At 42.1% G+C, this 16,858-nt stretch overlaps 1 protein-coding gene across 1 annotated transcript in view; it reads left to right on the top strand.

Moving 5' to 3' along the window:
• The window catches only part of VAMP7 (vesicle associated membrane protein 7), an 881,558-nt gene that overhangs the window by 508,965 nt on the left and 355,735 nt on the right, over window positions 1-16,858 (top strand). Inside the window, exon 6 of the mRNA XM_044057674.1 lies at window positions 9,778-9,845. Within this exon, the coding sequence (XP_043913609.1) occupies window positions 9,778-9,845 (68 nt within the window). The remainder of the gene's footprint in view (window positions 1-9,777; window positions 9,846-16,858) is intronic.

Here is a 16,858-nt window from a genome sequence, read left to right as displayed (position 1 = left end):
CTCCTACTTTGAGTATTCCTTGCACCATTCCAACAAATTACCGGAACCACCACGATGATAATGAAAACTGTTTTATTTGATAAAAACAAGCGCTTTCACGCACTAACAAGTGCGCTTCTTCAGGTTATTCCTTGCACCACTATTGTTGGTGGCAGTTCTTTCCTTTTTCCTGCTTTGTAAGAGTACAAAGTAGCCTTAAGTTAGCTCCTCCCTTTTTATGGACTTAATTTAGACCAGTGTGGCTGACATGGATACCAGTTTTAAAAAGTGCACCATCTGTGGGCATAAAATCCCTAACTTGGATGCCCACAGGGAATGCATATATTGTTTGGGATCTGGTCATTTAGGCATGGATTGCTCTGTCTGCTCTGAGTTCAGTTCCAGAGCCCTTACCGTTCAAGGAAACACACTGGTGTTGAAGGGCCGCCTTCTTTCAGTTACTGCTGCTTCAATAGCTGGGACTGAAGTCTCCTCTAAGAAACTGGACAGGGGGATGCCAGTCTCTTCTTTTAAGGATAAAGACTCTTGCAAGAGGTCACCGGATCGCACATCCTTGTTGGCTCCTTCATTGGAGCCATCAATTGAGATTTCTGAAAAATAGATCTGACCACCTCGAATCAAATCTTTCTAAATCTAAATCAGCCGGGATCCAAATGACTCTGCTTCTACTGGATCCAGTCACTTCTCGGCTCCCTTCACCTTTCTTGGAGGCTACCCCACCCCCCTGGCATTTAAGACCTCCATCCACCACATCTTCTCTTAGGTCTTCTAGAAGTTTATCTGATGCTGATGTTACTAGGAATGTGAGAACATTTCTCAGAGCTCAGATCCAGATGGGGGTGCTTCTGGCTCTGACTCCCACCGGATCTGTGAGCCAACCTTTGTCCACTTTCCCTTTGGTTTCTCCTTCTCTGATCTGAGACCCTTGGGGGAGTCCTACTCAGATCCAAAGGTGGTCTGTTCTTCTCCAGTAACTTCCATGAGTCAACGGGACCAGAGTCTTTCAAAGTTTGAGGACTCGTGGAGCTGAAATGACAGTGCCATCTCTGCTCCTGAGTGCTTCTGTGCTGGACGGCTTGGGTCTGACCATAGGTCTTAGCCTTTTACGAGGCCAATATGCCACACAAACCCTGGCAATATGTGATAGTCAAAATGTGGAACACTATTTTTGCACTGAGTGAAACACACCATTGCCATGGGACCTGATAGAACATTTGTACAGTTAAGTACAACATACGAGTTGGGTACAAAACATGTATTTTACAAGCTGCAGTACCATAACCACACCATAAGTATATGAAAAAGCACTTTTGTAGAAATGAAAACTAAAATCACGTTGTCATTAATAGCAATTGCTACATTTACTAAACAGACCTGTTAAGTCACACAACCGATTCCGTGTATATTTCGCACTCTAACCGTACAATGCTTAAGGAAACCAGAAACTTGCCAAGACGGTTGTGTCATGGTTTTCAGTAAAAACAATGCAGACCTTTCTCCATTTCTAATAGCAAACAGTATCACTACCTCTAACAGACCAAGCTGTTAATGTACTTCAGTAAAAACAATGCAGACCTTCTCCAGTTCTAATAGCAAACAGTAGCACTGCCTCTAACAGACCAAGCTGTTAACGTTGATTATTGCTTGGTGGATATGTCGGTCTGTTCCTCAGTGTGGTCTACATTCAGTAGCACTGCCTCTAACAGACCAAGCTGTTCATGTTGATTATTGCTTGGTGGATATGTCGGTCTGTTCCTCAGTGTGGTCTACATTCAGTAGCACTGCCTCTAACAGACCAAGCTGTTCATGTTGATTATTGCTTGGTGGATATGTCGGTCTGTTCCTCAGTGTGGTCTACATTCAGTAGCACTGCCTCTAACAGACCAAGCTGTTAATGTTGATTATTGCTTGGTGGATATGTCAGTCCTCTAACAGACCAAGCTGTTCATGTTGATTATTGCTTGGTGGGTATGTCGGTCTGTTCCTCAGTGTGGTCTACATTCAGTAGCACTGCCTCTAACAGACCAAGCTGTTCATGTTGATTATTGCTTGGTGGATATGTTGGTCTGTTCCTCAGCGTGGTCTACATGCAGTAGCACTGCCTCTAACAGACCAAGCTGTTCATGTTGATTATTGCTTGGTGGGTATGTCGGTCTGTTCCTCAGTGTGGTCTACATGCAGTAGCACTGCCTCTAACAGACCAAGCTGTTAATGTTGATTATTGCTTGGTGGGTATGTCAATCTGTTCCTCAATGTGGTCTACATTCAGTAGCACTGCCTCTAACAGACCAAGCTGTTAATGTTGATTATTGCTTGGTGGATATGTCGGTCTGTTCCTCAGTGTGGTCTACATTCAGTAGCACTGCCTCTAACAGACCAAGCTGTTAACGTTGATTATTGCTTGGTGGGTATGTCTGTCTGTTCCTCTGTGTGGTCTACATTCAGTAGCACTGCCTCTAACAGACCAAGCTGTTCATGTTGATTATTGCTTGGTGGATATGTCGGTCTGTTCCTCAGTGTGGTCTACATTCAGTAGCACTGCCTCTAACAGACCAAGCTGTTCATGTTGATTATTGCTTGGTGGATATGTCGGTCTGTTCCTCAGTGTGATCTACATTCAGTAGCACTGCCTCTAACAGACCAAGCTGTTCATGTTGATTATTGCTTGGTGGATATGTCGGTCTGTTCCTCAGTGTGGTCTACATTCAGTATCACTACCTCTAACAGACCAAGCTGTTAACGTTGATTATTGCTTGGTGGGTATGTCGGTCTGTTCCTCAGTGTGGTCTACATTCAGTAGCACTGCCTCTAACAGACCAAGCTGTTCATGTTGATTATTGCTTGGTGGATATGTCGGTCTGTTCCTCAGTGTGGTCTACATTCAGTAGCACTGCCTCTAACAGACCAAGCTGTTAATGTTGATTATTGCTTGGTGGATATGTCGGTCTGTTCCTCAGTGTGGTCTACATTCAGTAGCACTGCCTCTAACAGACCAAGCTGTTAATGTTGATTATTGCTTGGTGGATATGTCAGTCCTCTAACAGACCAAGCTGTTCATGTTGATTATTGCTTGGTGGATATGTCGGTCTGTTCCTCAGTGTGGTCTACATTCAGTAGCACTGCCTCTAACAGACCAAGCTGTTCATGTTGATTATTGCTTGGTGGATATGTCGGTCTGTTCCTCAGTGTGGTCTACATTCCTGTCTGTCTGTTCCTCTGTGTGGTCTACATTCAGTAGCACTGCCTCTAATAGACCAAGCTGTTAATGTTGATTATTGCTTGGTGGATATGTAGGTCTGTTCCTCAGTGTGGTCTACATTCAGTAGCACTGCCTCTAACAGACCAAGCTGTTCATGTTGATTATTGCTTGGTGGATATGTCGGTCTGTTCCTCAGTGTGGTCTACATTCCTGTCGGTCTGTTCCTCGGTGTGGTCTACATTCAGTAGCACTGCCTCTAACAGATCAAGCTGTTAATGTTGATTATTGCTTGGTGGATATGTCGGTCTGTTCCTCAGTGTGGTCTACATTCCTGTCGGTCTGTTCCTCGGTGTGGTCTACATTCAGTAGCACTGCCTCTAACAGACCAAGCTGTTCATGTTGATTATTGCTTGGTGGATATGTCGGTCTGTTCCTCAGTGTGGTCTACATTCCTATACTCTTTCCTTCTAGTCCTTCAAGCAACCTTAAAATAGTATTCTTCAATACTCCTTAAAATAGTATTCTTCAATACTCCTTAAAATAGTATTCTTCAATACTCCTTAAAATAGTATTCTTCAATACTCCTTAAAATAGTATTCTTCAATACTCCTTAAAATAGTATTCTTCAATACTCCTTAAAATAGTATTCTTCAATACTCCTTAAAATAGTATTCTTCAATACTCCTTAAAATAGTATTCTTCAGTACTCCTTAAAATAGTATTCTTCAATACTCTGTCATAAACTGCTGGTTGGGGACCTTAATCTACACAGGCTTGGCCCACACAAAGTGCAACTCAACAGAATAGTAACCTTGCACAATCTCCCACAAATGGTCTCGGATGAGACCAGGCCTGACTCCCTCAACTCTAAATTCACACTTCTTAATTATATGTTTTTCAAATATTTCCCAACTCCCTTGGTGACAGTTTCCCATTTTCACTTCCCTGTTGGAAATTTACCTGAAAATCATTATAACAAGGGCTGTTCCAGACAACTTCCCAAATATCCTTGCCCAGTTCAAGGCAGAGTTTTTTCCAATAAGAATGAGAACAATAGAGGGATAAATCCTGGTCTGAAGGGATTAAGTAACATGATTAAATCTGGGAAAAGCCAGTCGGAACAGGATGGACACACATTGCAGCCTATATTTTAAGACACATACCTTTGCAATGTACAGAAAGCAGCTGCTGCTGCTCCCTCAGTCTACAGCAACGTTCTAGAATATGTAATCCAAAGGACTGGAAGTACAATCAGCAGCAGTGCCGTCCAGCAAAAACAAATCTCAGCTTTGTATTTAGACGTCTGCTGATCTCAGTCCCCAACTTCCTGAAGCACTGCAGACTCCAGCTTGGCACCGTCTTGTCCTTTGGGTGCAACTTGCACGTCTCAGACTAGACTTAACAAATCCTTCCTGGTTTCTTCTATGACCGAGATAAATATACTTCCGTCGTGGTGTATAAATTATACAGGCAACCAATTTAGTGAATAAAACCAATCCAGACTCGAGAGTTGAATTTTGTTGAGTAAGTGCTTTTGTCTATTATAAAGAAACTTCTTCAGAATAAAATCCCATTTTTTATAGATTTTTAACCCTCCATTCACACCTCCACCAGTGATACTGTAGCAGATGAATTGATAAAAAAAAAAAAAAGTCACCATTTAGAGACATCATACTATCAAGATATAGAACCGCCCCGTTTTTTTTGTGTGTGTGTGTATATATATATATATATATATATATATATATATATATATATATATATATATATATATATATATATATATGGGTCTACTTCATTTCACCTAACTTCCAATTCACTAACTTTCATTTCACTGACCCCATTTCACTGAAATTTCATTTGACTGACACTTCATTTCACTGGCAGTTCATTTGACTGACAAGTATTATTAGCAAGAAAACGGAATATGCCCCCTTCCCCACTGTAGTGCGACCCTGGAGTTAGAATATATAGTTGGGGGGTGTGGGGGGCGCAGCCCCCCACTTCATTTCATATGATAATGTTAACTTTTGATATAATATTGCTTAGTAAAAGAAAAGTAAGTTGGGGGCTTCACCCCCCGTTGTGGGGGTCTGTGCCCCCCACACCCCCCAACTATATATTCTAACTCCAGGATCGCACTACAGTGGGGAAGGGGGCATATTCCATTTTCTTGCTAATAATACTTGTCAGTCAAATGAAGTGTCAGTCAAATGAAGTGTCAGTCAAATGAAGTGTCAGTCAAATGAAGTGTCAGTCAAATGAAGTGTCAGTCAAATGAAGTGTCAGTCAAATGAAGTGTCAGTCAAATGAAGTGTCAGTCAAATGAAGTGTCAGTCATTTGGTCTTGGGAGTCAGTGAATTGGAAGTTAGGTGAAATGAAGTAGACCCATATAGATATATATATATATATATATATATATATATATATATATATATATATATATATATATGTATACAGATATAGACATAAATCTCTTTCTTCCTTCCTCAAACTTGTGCTGGTCCAAGGTAATCTTCTTGTATTCTGAAGGCCTTTTTCAAGGCAAAACCATTAACAGTGCATGATTGGTCAAGTATTTGGGAGCTCTGAGTGGCTCCCGGCTTCAGGAACAGTTACTTGATTTGTCTGTATACCATGATGGCGATTGGCTGTAATTACAGTATAACAGCCAATCAAAAACTTTGTAGCACCACCAGAACACGTCTCATTTAGAGACATTCTAGCACTTTTAAAACAGAAAGGTGGTTGGCATTCCCATACCCCTTACCAGGAGGAATCTGTGTTCCTGGAGGCTTGCAGGTTTGGCCCAACCACTTCTTGGGTCACTCCCCTGGATGATGGCTGTTTTTCACTGGCATGGAAGGAACCGTGTACTGTGGAGCCAATCCCTAAATGACCTGACAAAATTTTAGCTCCTCTCAGTGACAGGGCATACTGGAGTAAGGAGGTCCTGGTTGTTGCCATGGTTGTGGATGCAGCCACCAAAAAGAGCTTGTGGAATGCAGCTCTTCTGTCCACCCCCCTAACAGAGAGTCTAGGGCCTATGACAGATTTGATAAGCACGTGTATGCTTCAGCGACCTTTGCCCTTCGGTTGCTGAATTACCTGTCACCTTTTACAAATTACAAAAAGATTTGAGCAGGAGCCTTCAAAATCTTTGAGAACATGTCTGCCAAGGACCAAAACTGTTTCCTCATAACTGGCCACCTTCCTGTTGATTTGTAATGCATGCATGAGGCTGATCTCCCATTCAGTGGAAGGTACCTCACAGATGGCAGGTTCGGGCGTAGCCATTAGGAGACATGCTTGGATGTGACAATGTGATTTCGTGGAGCTCTTTAGGTCTTTGTTTAGCAATGCTCCCTTTGATTGATCTTCTTTATTTGGCCCCAAGGTAAAAGACTCGCACTCCAGGTATGAGCAAGTGGAGAAGACCCTGTGTTTGCCATGGGCATATGCTTTTCTACTCCTCAAAGACCTTTCTTTAGGAATCAGTGGGGAGGTAGAAAAATGTGGTTTTACATATCACAGGGTCCTTTTCAAGACTAAGGAGGGAACTCAAATAGAAGACTCCACCCCTGTGGCAGTGGTGGCCCACAGAACCAGGTCTTTCAAGATTCCTTCTTGGACAAGCCCTACCAGTTCTCCTGAAGGGAGGCCCGACAGTTACCTTCTGGAGATGATTGGGGGTGTGGTGGGGGAGTGTTTATCTCTGCACCAAAGAGCCTGGCTATCCACAACAAAAGATTCCTGGGTGCAGAGAATTATATGAAGAGGTTATATCATACCACTTTCCTAAATCCCAACTACACGGATGAAAAGAATCCTCGAAGCTCCACCCAATCGGAGGGAAGCAGCAACTTTAGAAATAGAAAGACTGCTGGAAAAAGTCATCCAGAAGGCACCCCTAGACAAGAGAGGATCTGGGACCTATTCAGGATTTTACTTGGTGACAAAAAAGACAGGGGACTTGAGACCAGTTCTGGATTTCTGCAAACTAAGTCAGTTCATGGAATATTCAAGATTTCAGATAGTCAGGGTTCAGTTCCCCAAAGAGGCCAAGATGAATATCAATGTCCTGGAAATGACAGCAGTTCTCCTTGCATTAAAGGCCCTACAAGATGTTCTCCCATCCAGGACAGTTGCTATTCAGATGGGCAACATGTCAGTGGTGTGGTATATCAACAAACAGGGAGGAACTAGGTCTTAATTTGCTTTGTCAAGAAGCAATGAGAGTGTGGCAAAGGCTGATCTCTCTTCCAGTCACTTTCTAATGACACACATTCCGGGGAAACCAGTGTGATTGTGAACAAACTAAGGGGGTCCATTCTGATGCTTAATGAGTGGTCTGTCAATGTGAAAGTAGCCAAGAGAATTTTCTGTTGATGGGGCAAGCCATGCTGTGACCTTTTTGTGACTCCTCTCAATAACAAATGCAGCCGGTTCTTTGCCCTGATCCCTCCAATGGGGTTGTCACCTAGCGACACTCTTGTGTACTCCCATGGGGTTGTCACCGAGCGACGCTCTTGTGTACTCCCATGGGGTTGTCACCGAGCGACGCTCTTGTGTACTCCCATGGGGTTGTCACCGAGCGACGCTCTTGTGTACTCCCATGGGGTTGTCACAGAGCGACGCTCCTCCCATGGGGTTGTCGCCGAGCGACGCTCCTCCCATGGGGTTGTCGCCGAGCGATGCTCTTGTGTACTCCAATGGGGTTGTCGCCGAGCGATGCTCTTGTGTACTCCAATGGGGTTGTCACCGAGCGATGCTCTTGTGTACTCCAATGGGGTTGTCGCCGAGCGACGCTGTTGTGTACTCCAATGGGGTTGTCGCCGAGCGACGCTCTTGTGTACTCCAATAGGGTTGTCTCCGAGCTATGCTCTTGTGTACTCCAATGGGGTTGTCGCCGAGCGACGCTCTTGTGTACTCCCATGGGGTTGTCGCCGAGCGATGCTCTTGTGTACGATTTGGCCTTCTTCATGCTTACTCACTGTTGCTTGTCGTTCCCAAATTTCTACAAGAAAACATGCTGGTTGAAGAGCCACGTTTTCCTCATTTCCCACTCTTGGCCTCATTAGATTTGATTCCCCTTCCTCTGGTCTCACATTCTATGTCCACCCTGGATACTCGATCCAAATCCAGACCTCTTGTCAGACCTAACAAGGATGACCGATGCAGACAGCAGGCCTCAAACTGACCACATGGTTTCTCCAAGTTCATTAATTGATAGCATAGGTCTGTCATATTTTATTATCTTCTCAAAAAGCTTCCACAAGAAGGATTTACAAATGTAAATGGAAGAGATTTGTATTCTGGGCCCTTAACAGGGATCTTTCCCCCTTTCTGCCCCTGTACCCGACTATACTTAAATTTTTAGCTTCAATTTTCATTAAAGGGAGTAGCTTTTCTACTATTAAGATCCATTTGGCTGCCATTTCAAACTTTCATCTAGGCAAAAATAACTAACTAAATAAATAACTCTTCCCATTTGCTGTCACATCAGTTGGATGAGCGTCTGAAATCTGAGCTCTGTCTCCCAGTTCTCCATACCTGGTTTCCCACAGAGACAGCTGTCCGTATGGACCAACCCATCTGTTTTGCCTGAGTCCAGTATTAACGAGCTCATTAACCTACAAGTTTTCTTTCCAAAACGTCTTGAATAAGGGAAAGTACATGCTCCATCTTTTGGATGTGAATAGATGACTTCGCTTTTACCTCCGTAGAACCAAGGATTTCAGGAAAACTGATCAGTTTCCTTCTCTCCCAACAAATTAGGCAAGCCAGTTTCCAAATATTCTCTGTCCAAATGGCTAACTTATTGTATCTCATTCCTCTATAGTAAAAGAGAATAATCTTTGAAGGTCTGTGGTGGTCTCTTCAGCTTTTTCGTCAGGGACCTTCACAGATTACATTTGTGCAGCTGCAGCTTGGACTAATGCTCACACTTTTATTGTTCATTATAAATTGGATTTGGTTCCAGGAGTAGAGCTACCTTTTGGCTCTGCAGTGCTCCAGAATATCCTTCCATGTGGGCCACACAAGGTTAGAGTAGCTGGGAACTTGTCCCATCTGTTGAGGAATGAATGACGAGGACAACATCTGATAAAAAGGTTGTGTGCTCACTGTAACGTTCCATCTGTGTTGTCCATTTCCATTCTTCCTTAACTTCCTACCCCCATCCCTTTGCTTCTCGAAAGACCTAACCGTTATCCTTGGCACCCTTGCTCCTTGTTTATACTCCAGCTTCCTTTTCTTATTCTATCTTTATTGATTTCTTCAAGATGTGGTCCTTTTTGTACAGCAAACTCAATCTGAGGTATGTTAGGTTGGTGGGGCGTTATGGGTAAAGGGAGGAGCTTGAGAGTTTTTTGATCCAAGGATCTGGTAGAAGCAGCCAAGTGAGATCTGAGTCTGATCTGAACCCATCAGTTGAGGAAGAATGAAAATGGACGACACTGATGGAATGTTATAATGAGTGCGGAACTTTTTTTTGCTAACCATGACATGTTGCTCATATTTATTCATTTTTGCTGTCACTTACGTAATCTTGTTTTTTTTATTTTTCCCCCCTAAGACCTCGTAGCACAGAGGGGAGAAAAGCTGGAGCTTTTAATAGACAAAACTGAAAACCTTGTGGACTCTGTAAGTATGTAGACTTCTAGTGTGATATTCCAGGTTGTACAGAATCTGAGAGTTACTAGAGGAATGAGGTTGCCCAACAAAGAAGGAAACTGCAAGGAATAGATGTATTTCACTATTGCACTGGGGGCCTTATATTTGTAAGCTGTCCTGGGGAAAATCCAATGCAAGTGTCATTCTGAGCTAAATAAGTTGCGAACACATGTATAAAACAGAAACCGCAGAAAAGTGCAGTGAAAAGAAGCAACAGTGAGCATGTATGTATACAGTGAGCATGTATGTATACAGTGAGCATGTGTATATATATATATATATATATATATATATATATATATATATATATATATATATATACAGATATACAGTGAGCATGTATGTATGCAGTGAGCATGTATGTATACATACAGTAAGCATGTGTATATATGTGTGTATATATATATATATATATATAATATATACAGTAAGCATGTATGTATACAGTAAGTATGTATACAGTGAGCACGTATGTATACAGTAAGCATATATGTACTCTCAAATGGACAGATGAGCAGTAAGTAAAGTATGCTGCCTATATGTACTGTAGAGCAGCTTTTATTCTTGAAATGTCACAAGTGCCTAGAACATGTTATGTCGACTGCAACACTACTGATGCCCTAAGTACAAAATGATTCAAGGTTAACAACACAAAGTTTCTTTTGCATATAGTTGTATGCTGTATTTTTCTCTTGTAGTTGCATTCTGCAGTACACATATACTCAAGTGAAAAGAAGTACAGATTATTTTCAGTATGTGGCCTCATCGGTGTACAGCAGAGCAGAGAAGCCTGCTTCATTACCAGGGACAAAAAATGCTTTGGTGTTTCGGGCAGTAAAGCTCGTTGGTGCTCTTACTGTTTAGCAGTCAAAAGAAATGATGTGATCTAGTTTGATGGGAGGAATACAACAGGGAGAAAATGTAAGGAGAGTGCATAGTTTGAGATGTGAGGAAAACTGTCAGGGTAGTGGCAGATACATTGCTCGATTATTGTAAGGTTTCAGCTGGAGACAGTAAGTGCTACCAGGCAGTATCGTATCAGATGTACTAGAGTCGTAATAACATGGAAATGCAGCAGTTACATGTACTAGAGTCATAACAACATGGAAATGCAGCAGTTACATGTACTAGAGTCATATTAACATGGAAATGCAGCAGTTACATGTACTAGAGTCATAACAACATGGAAATGCAGCAGTTACATGTACTAGAGTCATAACAACATGGAAATGCAGTAGTTACATGTACTAGAGTCATAACAACATGGAAATGCAGCAGTTACATGTACTAGAGTCATAATAACATGGAAATGCAGCAGTTACATGTACTAGAGTCATAACAACATGGAAATGCAGTAGTTACATGTACTAGAGTCATAACAACATGGAAATGCAGCAGTTACATGTACTAGAGTCATAATAACATGGAAATGCAGCAGTTACATGTACTAGAGTCATAATAACATGGGAATGCAGCAGTTACATGTACTAGAGTCATAATAACATGGAAATGCAGCAGTTACATGTACTAGAGTCATAACAACATGGAAATGCAGTAGTTACATGTACTAGAGTCATAACAACATGGAAATGCAGCAGTTACATGTACTAGAGTCATAATAACATGGGAATGCAGCAGTTACATGTACTAGAGTCATAATAACATGGAAATGCAGCAGTTACATGTACTAGAGTCATAATAACATGGGAATGCAGCAGTTACATGTACTAGAGTCATAATAACATGGAAATGCAGCAGTTACATGTACTAGAGTCATAACAACATGGAAATGCAGCAGTTACATGTACTAGAGTCATAATAACATGGAAATGCAGCAGTTACATGTACTAGAGTCATAATAACATGGAAATGCAGTAGTTACATGTACTAGAGTCATAATAACATGGAAATGCAGCAGTTACATGTACTAGAGTCATAACAACATGGAAATGCAGCAGTTACATGTACTAGAGTGATAACATGGAAATGTAGCAGTTAGATGTACTAGAGTCATAACAACATGGAAATGCAGCAGTTACATGTACTAGAGTCATAACATGGAAATGTAGCAGTTACATGTACTAGAGTCATAATAACATGGAAATGCAGCAGTTACATGTACTAGAGTCATAATAACATGGAAATGCAGCAGTTACATGTACTAGAGTCATAATAACATGGAAATGCAGCAGTTACATGTACTAGAGTCATAACAACATGGAAATGCAGTAGTTACATGTACTAGAGTCATAATAACATGGAAATGCAGCAGTTACATGTACTAGAGTCATAATAACATGGAAATGCAGCAGTTACATGTACTAGAGTCATAATAACATGGAAATGCAGTAGTTACATGTACTAGAGTCATAATAACATGGAAATGCAGCAGTTACATGTACTAGAGTCATAACAACATGGAAATGCAGCAGTTACATGTACTAGAGTCATAACATGGAAATGTAGCAGTTACATGTACTAGAGTCATAACAACATGGAAATGCAGCATTTACATGTACTAGAGTGATAACATGGAAATGTAGCAGTTACATGTACTAGAGTCATAATAACATGGAAATGCAGCAGTTACTCGGACACGGCACAATTGTGCATGCAGTCACCTGACTCGAAATGTGCAGTGACGGTATTTAGGTGCTAGTACAACTGCATGACCATTTGAGAGTAAAGCATGCCTTAATACTGCTAATGAAATTTCATTTCACCAGAAAACTGGTATCAAGGTTGTTCATATTTTAGTCACAGTGTGAAGAAGAAACTTAATTTATGGCTCCTGGTTAAAAACTGTGACCTCAGATGTATAGCTAGAACATTCTAGCTTAGTATCATTGGTGTAGTGAAATGTAAATTTAAACTGCTGCAGTTTAACATGGTGCAACCATCCCAGTTGCGTCAGTGAAGGCGGGGATGCAGTGCTAAGTCCAGTAAATGTGGCTGTCTTTTTCTATGTGGTCCTCAGTTTAGCTACAGAGTGTTTTTTGTTTGTTTTTGTGCTCAGTCAGATTTCCCTCGTTATGAAGGCCATTGCAGCTCATTTTCCTCTTTCTTATTGTTGTAAGTTTATTTGTAAAGATCCAAACTTTTGATATGCCTTTCTTAACACTATTTTGGATTCTTGGACTTTGTTTTACGCATCGGCATCATCATATTTTTCCCATTTTCTACATGTGGTCAGGGCGTCATGTCCACTTTCACCGTCACTCTCTTGATTCAGTGCCACTCTCCTACCTTCTTTGTCAATCCTGCGTGACTCTCTCGGGTCTTGCTGGACGTCCTCATTTCCTCTTCCCTTCTTCCTGTCTGTCCCAAATCGTCTCCACCAGATCATCTTCTGCTTTCCCTCACGTGTGCCCGAACCAACATAGTCTGTTCTGTTGACCTTCCCTGCAGTTGGAGCTACTCTGGCTTCTGCTGCAGTGTCGTAATTGCTTTGTCTGTCCCACAATGTGCATCATACCTCCCATCTCCATCACTTCTAGTTTGCTCACCGTGCCCTGCCTTCACTGTCCAGGTTTCTGCACCATACAGGGGTAGTAGTCATCTACCCACTGCCCAGGTTTCTGCACCATACAGGGGTAATGGTCACACCCACTGCCCAGGTTTCTGCACCATACAGGGGTAGTAGTCATGTACCCACTGCCCAGGTTTGTGCACCATACAGGGGTAGTGGTAACACCCACTGTTAACACCTTGCTTTTTAGCTTCTTTGGAATTCTTCTTCCACGAACTACCCCTGACACACTGTGCCAGTGGACTGCAGCCCCTCTGATTCTAGCTTTGATCTCCTTTTGCACTGTTTTCCCTTCGATCGCAGTTCTCAGCGTCTTTGATTTCCGTCATTTGCTACCATTGCAACAGTCACTATCTTTACTCATCGCGTGCGCCTTGCAACAGTCGTCATCTTTACTCATCGTGTGCGCCTTCAGTTTAGTATTTCATCCCCCTGTCATTTACCATTGCAACAGTCACTATCTTTACTCATCGTGTGCGCCTTCAGTTTTGTATTTCATCCTTCTGTCATTTACCATTGCAACAGTCACTATCTTTACTCATCGTGTGCGCCTTCAGTTTTGTATTTCATCCCCTGTCATTTACCATTGCAACAGTCACTATCTTTACTCATCGTGTGCGCCTTCAGTTTTGTATTTCATCCCCCTGTCATTTACCATTGCAACAGTCACTATCTTTACTTATCGTGTGCGCCTTCAGTTTTGTATTTCATCCCTCTGTCATTTACCATTGCAACAGTCACTATCTTTACTCATCGTGTGCGCCTTCAGTTTTGTATTTCATCCCCTGTCATTTACCATTGCAACAGTCACTATCTTTACTCATCGTGTGCGCCTTCAGTTTTGTATTACATCCCCTGTTATTTACCATTGCAACAGTCACTATCTTTACTCATCGTGTGCGCCTTCAGTTTTGTATTTCATCCCCCTGTCATTTACCATTGCAACAGTCATTATCTTTACTCATCGTGTGCGCCTTCAGTTTTGTATTTCATCCCCTGTCATTTACCATTGCAACAGTCACTATCTTTACTCATCGTGTGCGCCTTCAGTTTTGTATTTCACCCCCCTGTCATTTACCATTGCAACAGTCATTATCTTTACTCATCGTGTGTGCCTTCAGTTTTGTATTTCATTCCCCTGTCATTTACCATTGCAACAGTCACTATCTTTACTCATCGTGTGCGCCTTCAGTTTTGTATTTCATCCCCCTGTCATTTACCATTGCAACAGTCACTATCTTTACTCATCGTGTGCGCCTTCAGTTTTGTATTTCATCCCCCTGTCATTTACCATTGCAACAATCACTATCTTTACTCATCGTGTGCGCCTTCAGTTTTGTATTTCATTCCCCTGTCATTTACCATTGCAACAGTCATTATCTTTACTCATCGTGTGCGCCTTCAGTTTTGTATGTCATTCCCCTGTCATTTACCATTGCAACAGTCATTATCTTTACTCATCGTGTGCGCCTTCAGTTTTGTATTTCATCCCCCTGTCATTTACCATTGCAACAGTCACTATCTTTACTCATCGTGTGCGCCTTCAGTTTTGTATTTCATCCCCCTGTCATTTACCATTGCAACAGTCACTATCTTTACTCATCGTGTGCGCCTTCAGTTTTGTATTTCATTCCCCTGTCATTTACCATTGCAACAGTCATTATCTTTACTCATCGTGTGCACCTTCAGTTTTGTATTTCATCCCCCTGTCATTTACCATTGCAACAGTCACTATCTTTACTCATCTTGTGCGCCTTCAGTTTTGTATTTCATCCCCCTGTCATTTACCATTGCAACAGTCACTATCTTTACTCATCGTGTGCGCCTTCAGTTTTGTATTTCATCCCCCTGTCATTTACCATTGCAAGAGTCATTATCTTTACTCATCGTGTGCGCCTTCAGTTTTGTATTTCATTCCCCTGTCATTTACTGAAGTTCTCATTCAGAGTCTGTCATATCATCTGCATACAGCAGTTTTGTTTATCTGTCCCCTGCGACCTGTTTGCTAATGTAGCCCATCACCAGTATGAAAAGCAGTGGGCTCAGAGGTGAACCCTAATGCACACCCACTCCCACTGGGACCCCCTTGTGAATCTGAATATCATTCGTACTTGTGTCATTGCGTCCTTGTACATAGCTTGCAGTGTCAAAATTTCTGGGACTTTGCTGATTTGGGCAGGCATGCAGTGATTAATTTTTGGGAGCTTGACTCTTTCCTCATCTCCAGTTTCTTTTCAGTTATCTGGGTCACTGCAAATATCAGATCAGTTGTTCTGCTGCTCGATCTGAATCCAAAATGTTAATTTCCCATTTTACTTTCTACTGCTCTGCATATTCATTCATTAATCTCCCTCTCTAGAACTTTCACACATTGTAACAGGAGTTTGATACCTCTGTACTGCCCACAGTTGTGAATATCACCTTTTGATCTTCTACTCTAGCAGTAGAATGGTTATTCTGTAGTCATCTGGGATACACCTTGCTCTCCATATTGCTGTGAATATATTTGCAGTGACCTTGTCTGAGCCTGCTGCCTTCCCTTGCTTCATTTTTCCTTAGTTCTGTGTCTCCCAGGGTGGGTTCCTCACCCTCCTTTTCTTTCACTGCAGGCTGCATTTAGGGCACTGCATCTTTTCTGTGGTTTTCTTCAGTCAGAAGCTCTTGGAAGTAGTTCTTATGAATATACATGCCCACTTTTAAACCCCCTTTGTAAGCCTACATCCAGGTGTTTGGATCTAGCTACCAGTGTAATAGATTCTTCCATTCATTACTGGAAGAAGTTGTGAATGATTTACTTTCTGCTGACGTAGGTTAGCAAAGTACTGATGGGGCCTATAAAGTTAGAGGCTTTAGCTCAGCGTCAGTTAACATGTCAGTTACAAGGTCCTGCAAATTCACACCGCTTTCCTAAATAGTAATAATTCTTCTTCTTTTTCTTTCGGCTTTTCCTGGTTGAGGTTGCCACAGCGGATCACCTGTCCGCTCATGATTGGCAGTGGAGTTTTACGGTGTCAAGTTGCCAGCCCTGCGCCCAACCTTTCACAGAAGGCACACGCATGCAATCGCACCTAGGGCCAATTTAGTGTGTCCAATCCACCTGCAGCATGTCTTTGGGATGTGGGAGGAAACCAGAGCACCCAGAGGAAACTTCCTAAATAGTAATAATAAATCATTATCGTCATCATCATGAGACAGTTGGCCTTAAGAGCATATAACAAATGCACGCTGCTACCATGGGCTGTTTCTTCCCCTTATAGCTAAGTACAGAGTTATTACCACTGGCCTCTTTGGGGTTCACTGACCTTATTCTTAGGCAAGTACACACACACACACACACACACACACACACACACACACACACACACACACACACACACACACACTGTTATTGCTGTGAGAGGCTACTATTATCTTTGACTACCACAGTATCTTTGTTTTTATGGTAATGGCATGC

The sequence above is a fragment of the Protopterus annectens genome, chromosome 15.part0, assembly GCF_019279795.1.
Source record: "Protopterus annectens isolate FY-2018-M chromosome 15.part0, PAN1.0, whole genome shotgun sequence".
Lineage (NCBI taxonomy): Eukaryota > Metazoa > Chordata > Ceratodontiformes > Protopteridae > Protopterus > Protopterus annectens.
The sequence above is the reverse complement of the archived record's forward strand: the minus strand, read 5'-3'. Positions and strand labels throughout refer to the sequence as shown.